This window comes from Formica exsecta, unplaced genomic scaffold (assembly GCF_003651465.1).
Source record: "Formica exsecta isolate Colony F162 unplaced genomic scaffold, ASM365146v1 scaffold421, whole genome shotgun sequence".
Lineage (NCBI taxonomy): Eukaryota > Metazoa > Arthropoda > Insecta > Hymenoptera > Formicidae > Formica > Formica exsecta.
Genome location: NW_021851451.1, coordinates 1,101,374 through 1,113,075, shown reverse-complemented (window position 1 = coordinate 1,113,075; position 11,702 = coordinate 1,101,374). Strand labels below are relative to the sequence as shown.

Below are 11,702 nucleotides of genomic sequence, written 5' to 3'. Positions count from 1 at the left end.
CGCTGAAAATATATTGATTTTTAATTCAAAAAATTCATATATAAAAAATGATTTGTTGCATGATTTGCGATCTGTATATTTAATTTAATCTGTTCTTATTATGAAGTCAAATAAAAGTATATTATGGAATGAGGAAATGCTGAAAATGAGAGATAATGATAGGCAAAAAATTAACAAAATATTTATAAACTTTATTCATAACACTATTAGAATTAACAATTGGAATGATAACAACGTGAGTATAAAAAGAAAACAAGGAAAGGGAAAAGATAAGGGTTATAAAGCATCAAAGAGTGATACTCCGAAGAGCAGCGAGTACACAATCAGTCGAACAATTTCGGGTAACTTAAAGCAACTTATCTTAATCTTTCCTAAAACGTAATATATACAGCGACTTATGTTACAGTACTTTCTCATAGAGACGTTTGTACAAGCATTTTCAGGGATTACAGTGCAAGATTATTTTACACGAAGTTCAATCCAGCTTCATCTTAGCGGCCGGGAAACGTGAAGCCGGCTTGACCTCCGTTTTGATTAGCTGGCGGTGGTACCAGGTGCTGCGAAACCGTCGGCGGATTTGCTTGAAAAGATCTGTCCCATTTGATTTTGTTAGCGTCTGTTTGAGGTTGCTGCACTTGCTGTTGCTGTTGCTGTTGTTGTGGCTGTTGTTGTGGCTGTTGTTGTGGCTGTTGTTGCTGCTTCTGCGCTTGCCTCTTCTGCTGAGCGGCTTCCGGACTGTAAGGTACAACTTGCGTATTCTGCGTCTGCGTGTCCTTGCGATCCCAACCGTGGTGATGATGGTGGTCCTCGTTGGGGAACCATTCGGATATCCAAACTGGTTTCCAAATCTTCTTCCATGCTGGTACCCAGATTTCCTTCCAAGCGGGCACCCAGATCTGCTTCCACGCTTCCTTCCAGGCGAGCTTCTTATCAGGTATCCATTCCAGTTTTTTGTCGGTTTTCCAGATCTGTTTCCAAGCTTCCTTCCACTCCAGCTTCTTATCAGGAACCCAGACAAGTTTCTTGCCTGGCTTCCAAATTTGTATCCACTCTGCCTTCCAAGCCAGCTTCTTGTCTTCTACCCAGATCTGCTTCTTCGCTGGTTTCCATATCTGCTTCCAGGCCTCCTTCCACTCGAGTTTCTTATCCGGTATCCAAATTTGCTTTTTCACTTGCTGTTGCTGTTGTTGTGGCTGTTGTTGTGGCTGTTGTTGCTGCTGCTGCGCTTGCCTCTTCTGCTGAGCGGCTTCCGGACTGTAAGGTACAACTTGCGTATTCTGCGTCTGCGTGTCCTTGCGATCCCAACCGTGGTGATGATGGTGGTCCTCGTTGGGGAACCATTCGGATATCCAAACTGGTTTCCAAATCTTCTTCCATGCTGGTACCCAGATTTCCTTCCAAGCGGGCACCCAGATCTGCTTCCACGCTTCCTTCCAGGCGAGCTTCTTATCAGGTATCCATTCCAGTTTTTTGTCGGTTTTCCAGATCTGTTTCCAAGCTTCCTTCCACTCCAGCTTCTTATCAGGAACCCAGACAAGTTTCTTGCCTGGCTTCCAAATTTGTATCCACTCTGCCTTCCAAGCCAGCTTCTTGTCTTCTACCCAGATCTGCTTCTTCGCTGGTTTCCATATCTGCTTCCAGGCCTCCTTCCACTCGAGTTTCTTATCCGGTATCCAAATTTGCTTTTTCACCGATTTCCAGTATTTTTTCCACACCGGCTTCCAAATCAACTTCTTTTTCCAGAGATCGTGGCTGGTATACTGCCATCCATGATGATCAGTGCCGTGATAGTGATTACCCGGTATGCCAATTTTTACCCATTCGGGGACCCAAAGTTTCTTCCAAGCAGGTACTTGAAACTCTTTCCACGCCGGTACCTGAATCTCTTTCCACACTGGCTTCCAGATCTTTTTCCACGCCGGTACTTGAATCTCCTTCCAAGCGGGTACCTTGATTGGTTGCCAAATTGGCTTCCAAATTTGTTTCCAAGCTGGCACTTTTATTTCCTTCCACACCGGCACTTGAATCTCTTTCCACACGGGCTTCCAGATCTTCTTCCAGGCTGGTACTTGAATCTCCTTCCACACCGCTTTTTGCGTCGGCACCCAGATAGGTTTCCAGATCTTCTTCCACGCGGGCTTCCAGATCTGCTTTTTCGCCGGTTTCCAGATTTTCTTCCAACCCGGCTTCCACACTAATTTTTTTTTCCAATAGCCCTCATCGTGATGATGATGGTCGTGGGAGTCGCCTCCGTGATGCGCCTCGATACCACCGCCGCCGATGTCACCGCCACTTGGACCAATACCACCCCCGATATTCAAGTGACCACCGATATCACCTCCATGACCGCCGATATTACCGTTGTCCAAATGACCTCCAATGTCACCGCCACCAAAGTGACCGCCGGCATCACCGCCACCAAAGTGGCCGCCGGCATCACCGCCACCAAAGTGGCCGCCGGCATCACCGCCACCAAAGTGGCCGCCGGCATCACCGCCACCAAAGTGGCCGCCGGCATCACCGCCACCAAAGTGGCCGCCGGCATCACCGCCACCAAAGTGGCCGCCGGCATCACCGCCACCAAAGTGGCCGCCGGCATCACCGCCACCAAAGTGGCCGCCGGCATCACCGCCACCAAAGTGGCCGCCGGCATCACCGCCACCAAAGTGGCCGCCGGCATCACCGCCACCAAAGTGGCCGCCGGCATCACCGCCACCAAAGTGGCCGCCGGCATCACCGCCACCAAAGTGGCCGCCGGCATCACCGCCACCAAAGTGGCCGCCGGCATCACCGCCACCAAAGTGGCCGCCGGCATCACCGCCACCAAAGTGGCCGCCGGCATCACCGCCACCAAAGTGGCCGCCGGCATCACCGCCACCAAAGTGGCCGCCGGCATCACCGCCACCAAAGTGGCCGCCGGCATCACCGCCACCAAAGTGGCCGCCGGCATCACCGCCACCAAAGTGGCCGCCGGCATCACCGCCACCAAAGTGGCCGCCGGCATCACCGCCACCAAAGTGGCCGCCGGCATCACCGCCACCAAAGTGGCCGCCGGCATCACCGCCACCAAAGTGGCCGCCGGCATCACCGCCACCAAAGTGGCCGCCGGCATCACCGCCACCAAAGTGGCCGCCGGCATCACCGCCACCAAAGTGGCCGCCGGCATCACCGCCACCAAAGTGGCCGCCGGCATCACCGCCACCAAAGTGGCCGCCGGCATCACCGCCACCAAAGTGGCCGCCGGCATCACCGCCACCAAAGTGGCCGCCGGCATCACCGCCACCAAAGTGGCCGCCGGCATCACCGCCACCAAAGTGGCCGCCGGCATCACCGCCACCAAAGTGGCCGCCGGCATCACCGCCACCAAAGTGGCCGCCGGCATCACCGCCACCAAAGTGGCCGCCGGCATCACCGCCACCAAAGTGGCCGCCGGCATCACCGCCACCAAAGTGGCCGCCGGCATCACCGCCACCAAAGTGGCCGCCGGCATCACCGCCACCAAAGTGGCCGCCGGCATCACCGCCACCAAAGTGGCCGCCGGCATCACCGCCACCAAAGTGGCCGCCGGCATCACCGCCACCAAAGTGGCCGCCGGCATCACCGCCACCAAAGTGGCCGCCGGCATCACCGCCACCAAAGTGGCCGCCGGCATCACCGCCACCAAAGTGGCCGCCGGCATCACCGCCACCAAAGTGGCCGCCGGCATCACCGCCACCAAAGTGGCCGCCGGCATCACCGCCACCAAAGTGGCCGCCGGCATCACCGCCACCAAAGTGGCCGCCGGCATCACCGCCACCAAAGTGGCCGCCGGCATCACCGCCACCAAAGTGGCCGCCGGCATCACCGCCACCAAAGTGGCCGCCGGCATCACCGCCACCAAAGTGGCCGCCGGCATCACCGCCACCAAAGTGGCCGCCGGCATCACCGCCACCAAAGTGGCCGCCGGCATCACCGCCACCAAAGTGGCCGCCGGCATCACCGCCACCAAAGTGGCCGCCGGCATCACCGCCACCAAAGTGGCCGCCGGCATCACCGCCACCAAAGTGGCCGCCGGCATCACCGCCACCAAAGTGGCCGCCGGCATCACCGCCACCAAAGTGGCCGCCGGCATCACCGCCACCAAAGTGGCCGCCGGCATCACCGCCACCAAAGTGGCCGCCGGCATCACCGCCACCAAAGTGGCCGCCGGCATCACCGCCACCAAAGTGGCCGCCGGCATCACCGCCACCAAAGTGGCCGCCGGCATCACCGCCACCAAAGTGGCCGCCGGCATCACCGCCACCAAAGTGGCCGCCGGCATCACCGCCACCAAAGTGGCCGCCGGCATCACCGCCACCAAAGTGGCCGCCGGCATCACCGCCACCAAAGTGGCCGCCGGCATCACCGCCACCAAAGTGGCCGCCGGCATCACCGCCACCAAAGTGGCCGCCGGCATCACCGCCACCAAAGTGGCCGCCGGCATCACCGCCACCAAAGTGGCCGCCGGCATCACCGCCACCAAAGTGGCCGCCGGCATCACCGCCACCAAAGTGGCCGCCGGCATCACCGCCACCAAAGTGGCCGCCGGCATCACCGCCACCAAAGTGGCCGCCGGCATCACCGCCACCAAAGTGGCCGCCGGCATCACCGCCACCAAAGTGGCCGCCGGCATCACCGCCACCAAAGTGGCCGCCGGCATCACCGCCACCAAAGTGGCCGCCGGCATCACCGCCACCAAAGTGGCCGCCGGCATCACCGCCACCAAAGTGGCCGCCGGCATCACCGCCACCAAAGTGGCCGCCGGCATCACCGCCACCAAAGTGGCCGCCGGCATCACCGCCACCAAAGTGGCCGCCGGCATCACCGCCACCAAAGTGGCCGCCGGCATCACCGCCACCAAAGTGGCCGCCGGCATCACCGCCACCAAAGTGGCCGCCGGCATCACCGCCACCAAAGTGGCCGCCGGCATCACCGCCACCAAAGTGGCCGCCGGCATCACCGCCACCAAAGTGGCCGCCGGCATCACCGCCACCAAAGTGGCCGCCGGCATCACCGCCACCAAAGTGGCCGCCGGCATCACCGCCACCAAAGTGGCCGCCGGCATCACCGCCACCAAAGTGGCCGCCGGCATCACCGCCACCAAAGTGGCCGCCGGCATCACCGCCACCAAAGTGGCCGCCGGCATCACCGCCACCAAAGTGGCCGCCGGCATCACCGCCACCAAAGTGGCCGCCGGCATCACCGCCACCAAAGTGGCCGCCGGCATCACCGCCACCAAAGTGGCCGCCGGCATCACCGCCACCAAAGTGGCCGCCGGCATCACCGCCACCAAAGTGGCCGCCGGCATCACCGCCACCAAAGTGGCCGCCGGCATCACCGCCACCAAAGTGGCCGCCGGCATCACCGCCACCAAAGTGGCCGCCGGCATCACCGCCACCAAAGTGGCCGCCGGCATCACCGCCACCAAAGTGGCCGCCGGCATCACCGCCACCAAAGTGGCCGCCGGCATCACCGCCACCAAAGTGGCCGCCGGCATCACCGCCACCAAAGTGGCCGCCGGCATCACCGCCACCAAAGTGGCCGCCGGCATCACCGCCACCAAAGTGGCCGCCGGCATCACCGCCACCAAAGTGGCCGCCGGCATCACCGCCACCAAAGTGGCCGCCGGCATCACCGCCACCAAAGTGGCCGCCGGCATCACCGCCACCAAAGTGGCCGCCGGCATCACCGCCACCAAAGTGGCCGCCGGCATCACCGCCACCAAAGTGGCCGCCGGCATCACCGCCACCAAAGTGGCCGCCGGCATCACCGCCACCAAAGTGGCCGCCGGCATCACCGCCACCAAAGTGGCCGCCGGCATCACCGCCACCAAAGTGGCCGCCGGCATCACCGCCACCAAAGTGGCCGCCGGCATCACCGCCACCAAAGTGGCCGCCGGCATCACCGCCACCAAAGTGGCCGCCGGCATCACCGCCACCAAAGTGGCCGCCGGCATCACCGCCACCAAAGTGGCCGCCGGCATCACCGCCACCAAAGTGGCCGCCGGCATCACCGCCACCAAAGTGGCCGCCGGCATCACCGCCACCAAAGTGGCCGCCGGCATCACCGCCACCAAAGTGGCCGCCGGCATCACCGCCACCAAAGTGGCCGCCGGCATCACCGCCACCAAAGTGGCCGCCGGCATCACCGCCACCAAAGTGGCCGCCGGCATCACCGCCACCAAAGTGGCCGCCGGCATCACCGCCACCAAAGTGGCCGCCGGCATCACCGCCACCAAAGTGGCCGCCGGCATCACCGCCACCAAAGTGGCCGCCGGCATCACCGCCACCAAAGTGGCCGCCGGCATCACCGCCACCAAAGTGGCCGCCGGCATCACCGCCACCAAAGTGGCCGCCGGCATCACCGCCACCAAAGTGGCCGCCGGCATCACCGCCACCAAAGTGGCCGCCGGCATCACCGCCACCAAAGTGGCCGCCGGCATCACCGCCACCAAAGTGGCCGCCGGCATCACCGCCACCAAAGTGGCCGCCGGCATCACCGCCACCAAAGTGGCCGCCGGCATCACCGCCACCAAAGTGGCCGCCGGCATCACCGCCACCAAAGTGGCCGCCGGCATCACCGCCACCAAAGTGGCCGCCGGCATCACCGCCACCAAAGTGGCCGCCGGCATCACCGCCACCAAAGTGGCCGCCGGCATCACCGCCACCAAAGTGGCCGCCGGCATCACCGCCACCAAAGTGGCCGCCGGCATCACCGCCACCAAAGTGGCCGCCGGCATCACCGCCACCAAAGTGGCCGCCGGCATCACCGCCACCAAAGTGGCCGCCGGCATCACCGCCACCAAAGTGGCCGCCGGCATCACCGCCACCAAAGTGGCCGCCGGCATCACCGCCACCAAAGTGGCCGCCGGCATCACCGCCACCAAAGTGGCCGCCGGCATCACCGCCACCAAAGTGGCCGCCGGCATCACCGCCACCAAAGTGGCCGCCGGCATCACCGCCACCAAAGTGGCCGCCGGCATCACCGCCACCAAAGTGGCCGCCGGCATCACCGCCACCAAAGTGGCCGCCGGCATCACCGCCACCAAAGTGGCCGCCGGCATCACCGCCACCAAAGTGGCCGCCGGCATCACCGCCACCAAAGTGGCCGCCGGCATCACCGCCACCAAAGTGGCCGCCGGCATCACCGCCACCAAAGTGGCCGCCGGCATCACCGCCACCAAAGTGGCCGCCGGCATCACCGCCACCAAAGTGGCCGCCGGCATCACCGCCACCAAAGTGGCCGCCGGCATCACCGCCACCAAAGTGGCCGCCGGCATCACCGCCACCAAAGTGGCCGCCGGCATCACCGCCACCAAAGTGGCCGCCGGCATCACCGCCACCAAAGTGGCCGCCGGCATCACCGCCACCAAAGTGGCCGCCGGCATCACCGCCACCAAAGTGGCCGCCGGCATCACCGCCACCAAAGTGGCCGCCGGCATCACCGCCACCAAAGTGGCCGCCGGCATCACCGCCACCAAAGTGGCCGCCGGCATCACCGCCACCAAAGTGGCCGCCGGCATCACCGCCACCAAAGTGGCCGCCGGCATCACCGCCACCAAAGTGGCCGCCGGCATCACCGCCACCAAAGTGGCCGCCGGCATCACCGCCACCAAAGTGGCCGCCGGCATCACCGCCACCAAAGTGGCCGCCGGCATCACCGCCACCAAAGTGGCCGCCGGCATCACCGCCACCAAAGTGGCCGCCGGCATCACCGCCACCAAAGTGGCCGCCGGCATCACCGCCACCAAAGTGGCCGCCGGCATCACCGCCACCAAAGTGGCCGCCGGCATCACCGCCACCAAAGTGGCCGCCGGCATCACCGCCACCAAAGTGGCCGCCGGCATCACCGCCACCAAAGTGGCCGCCGGCATCACCGCCACCAAAGTGGCCGCCGGCATCACCGCCACCAAAGTGGCCGCCGGCATCACCGCCACCAAAGTGGCCGCCGGCATCACCGCCACCAAAGTGGCCGCCGGCATCACCGCCACCAAAGTGGCCGCCGGCATCACCGCCACCAAAGTGGCCGCCGGCATCACCGCCACCAAAGTGGCCGCCGGCATCACCGCCACCAAAGTGGCCGCCGGCATCACCGCCACCAAAGTGGCCGCCGGCATCACCGCCACCAAAGTGGCCGCCGGCATCACCGCCACCAAAGTGGCCGCCGGCATCACCGCCACCAAAGTGGCCGCCGGCATCACCGCCACCAAAGTGGCCGCCGGCATCACCGCCACCAAAGTGGCCGCCGGCATCACCGCCACCAAAGTGGCCGCCGGCATCACCGCCACCAAAGTGGCCGCCGGCATCACCGCCACCAAAGTGGCCGCCGGCATCACCGCCACCAAAGTGGCCGCCGGCATCACCGCCACCAAAGTGGCCGCCGGCATCACCGCCACCAAAGTGGCCGCCGGCATCACCGCCACCAAAGTGGCCGCCGGCATCACCGCCACCAAAGTGGCCGCCGGCATCACCGCCACCAAAGTGGCCGCCGGCATCACCGCCACCAAAGTGGCCGCCGGCATCACCGCCACCAAAGTGGCCGCCGGCATCACCGCCACCAAAGTGGCCGCCGGCATCACCGCCACCAAAGTGGCCGCCGGCATCACCGCCACCAAAGTGGCCGCCGGCATCACCGCCACCAAAGTGGCCGCCGGCATCACCGCCACCAAAGTGGCCGCCGGCATCACCGCCACCAAAGTGGCCGCCGGCATCACCGCCACCAAAGTGGCCGCCGGCATCACCGCCACCAAAGTGGCCGCCGGCATCACCGCCACCAAAGTGGCCGCCGGCATCACCGCCACCAAAGTGGCCGCCGGCATCACCGCCACCAAAGTGGCCGCCGGCATCACCGCCACCAAAGTGGCCGCCGGCATCACCGCCACCAAAGTGGCCGCCGGCATCACCGCCACCAAAGTGGCCGCCGGCATCACCGCCACCAAAGTGGCCGCCGGCATCACCGCCACCAAAGTGGCCGCCGGCATCACCGCCACCAAAGTGGCCGCCGGCATCACCGCCACCAAAGTGGCCGCCGGCATCACCGCCACCAAAGTTTGCTGTTGCTGTTGTTGTGGCTGTTGTTGTGGCTGTTGTTGCTGCTGCTGCGCTTGCCTCTTCTGCTGAGCGGCTTCCGGACTGTAAGGTACAACTTGCGTATTCTGCGTCTGCGTGTCCTTGCGATCCCAACCGTGGTGATGATGGTGGTCCTCGTTGGGGAACCATTCGGATATCCAAACTGGTTTCCAAATCTTCTTCCATGCTGGTACCCAGATTTCCTTCCAAGCGGGCACCCAGATCTGCTTCCACGCTTCCTTCCAGGCGAGCTTCTTATCAGGTATCCATTCCAGTTTTTTGTCGGTTTTCCAGATCTGTTTCCAAGCTTCCTTCCACTCCAGCTTCTTATCAGGAACCCAGACAAGTTTCTTGCCTGGCTTCCAAATTTGTATCCACTCTGCCTTCCAAGCCAGCTTCTTGTCTTCTACCCAGATCTGCTTCTTCGCTGGTTTCCATATCTGCTTCCAGGCCTCCTTCCACTCGAGTTTCTTATCCGGTATCCAAATTTGCTTTTTCACCGATTTCCAGTATTTTTTCCACACCGGCTTCCAAATCAACTTCTTTTTCCAGAGATCGTGGCTGGTATACTGCCATCCATGATGATCAGTGCCGTGATAGTGATTACCCGGTATGCCAATTTTTACCCATTCGGGGACCCAAAGTTTCTTCCAAGCAGGTACTTGAAACTCTTTCCACGCCGGTACCTGAATCTCTTTCCACACTGGCTTCCAGATCTTTTTCCACGCCGGTACTTGAATCTCCTTCCAAGCGGGTACCTTGATTGGTTGCCAAATTGGCTTCCAAATTTGTTTCCAAGCTGGCACTTTTATTTCCTTCCACACCGGCACTTGAATCTCTTTCCACACGGGCTTCCAGATCTTCTTCCAGGCTGGTACTTGAATCTCCTTCCACACCGCTTTTTGCGTCGGCACCCAGATAGGTTTCCAGATCTTCTTCCACGCGGGCTTCCAGATCTGCTTTTTCGCCGGTTTCCAGATTTTCTTCCAACCCGGCTTCCACACTAATTTTTTTTTCCAATAGCCCTCATCGTGATGATGATGGTCGTGGGAGTCGCCTCCGTGATGCGCCTCGATACCACCGCCGCCGATGTCACCGCCACTTGGACCAATACCACCCCCGATATTCAAGTGACCACCGATATCACCTCCATGACCGCCGATATTACCGTTGTCCAAATGACCTCCAATGTCACCGCCACCAAAGTGACCGCCGGCATCACCGCCACCAAAGTGGCCGCCGGCATCACCGCCACCAAAGTGGCCGCCTGCATCACCGCCACCAAAGTGACCACCAATGTCACCACCTCCAAGATTGCCGTAATCGCCACCAGAATCGCCTCCCCATCGTTTTTGAGCCTTTTTAACGTATCTAAAATAATCAATAACATCGCGCGATTAAACAGAATAAATCTAGAACATAAATTTGGACTCATTATATATATTTTTCAATCTTCTTTCTTTAAAATATGTAGAAAAGTTCCTTGAAATTATCGACTAACAAGATAAAAATATACAACAATTATTACACATTGTAAACGGTCAGATTTTTCTACATTACTTCAATAATTATCAAAATAAAATATAGAGAAATTTAAATAAAATACAAAATACGTAAATGCAAGAATGAAAAGAAAAATATTTTTAAATGCATTATTATTACAGTGACTGCTAATATCTTGCGACTCTTTATAGATTAAAATTAAATTTTGTCACGTACATCATATATATACCGTTTATTATCAAACATTTTGTATAACGCTCGAAGTAAACGGTTGTTATTTCTTTATTACTAAAATAACTCATCATATACATACGGAGTTTGACGTTGCGGATGTTGCGTTTGATCTACAGCTTTGCTCGCCACAAGAGCGGCCTGCAGTAGCAGCGCTAATACAGCCTATAAATAAAGTTTACAAAGTGATAAATCCAAAGAAATCAACAATCAAAGTATTGACGCATGCTTATAAAATAAAAATATTTCTCCGACTCGTGGTGCGGTCAACGAGAGAATCGAATGCATCCGATCGAAAACGACGGCGTTCGCCAGAGACACTGCCTATTTGCAATTCGATATAAACACACAAAAACGCGAGGAAACGCTTCGTGAAATAGACACGACTTTTTAAACTCGAATTAGAGCACTCCAAAAAAAAAAAAAAAAAAAAAAAAAATTCAATATTGTATTTTTTTTTCTTTTTAAATCGAAAGATCGACGCGACGCGCGAGATGACGACAAGTTGAAGGATTTTTCTTGTGTGAACGCGAAACGCACGGCAAACTTTACATCGTAAAAATTGTGATAAGAAAGAAAAAATGAGGTGCAACAACTGACCGCGCATCCCGGGCGAATCCTCATATTTCTCGCAATGCCGCCCGTCGGGCTCGGGCGCGTGCCTCCTGTTTCCTGGGCGCAGGAAAACTTAGCTTACTTCGTTCAATCACCGGAACGCCGTAGTTATATAGGCGCGTATCCTCCCCGAAGGCATATCACAGGTAGACGCTTCGCGGCGGGGAAGCCGCGGTGGTGGTCAATGGAGGTGGGTCCATCGGCCTTAAGTGGTGGAAATCGGGGGAATTCCATCCGGGGGGGGGGGGGGGGGTAGAAGCGCCGTCG

The 11,702-nt window shown here is 59.6% G+C and overlaps 1 protein-coding gene across 1 annotated transcript; it reads right to left on the bottom strand.

Annotated features, from left to right (window-relative positions):
* Positions 1-299: 299 nt before the first annotated feature.
* Positions 300-11,444, bottom strand: LOC115240193. Its single transcript, XM_029815176.1, has 6 exons — positions 11,421-11,444; positions 10,903-10,985; positions 9,062-10,457; positions 5,546-5,867; positions 1,173-2,338; positions 300-638 (listed from the first exon to the last, which is right to left on the bottom strand). The coding sequence occupies exons 1-6, from the start codon at positions 11,442-11,444 to the stop codon at positions 492-494; spliced, it is 3,138 nt and encodes a 1,045-aa protein (XP_029671036.1). The 3' UTR covers positions 300-491.
* Positions 11,445-11,702: the final 258 nt, after the last annotated feature.

Excerpts from the sequence above, each read along its gene's own strand:
- LOC115240193 (XM_029815176.1), bottom strand. The coding sequence starts at position 11,444 with ATGAGGATTCGCCCGGGATGCGCG. Across the intron at positions 10,986-11,420 it reads GGATTCGCCCGGGATGCGCG|GCTGTATTAGCGCTGCTACT; the intron begins GTCAGTTGTTGC and ends CTTTATTTATAG. Across the intron at positions 639-1,172 it reads CACAACAACAGCAACAGCAA|CAAGTGCAGCAACCTCAAAC; the intron begins GTGAAAAAGCAA and ends CAACAGCAACAG.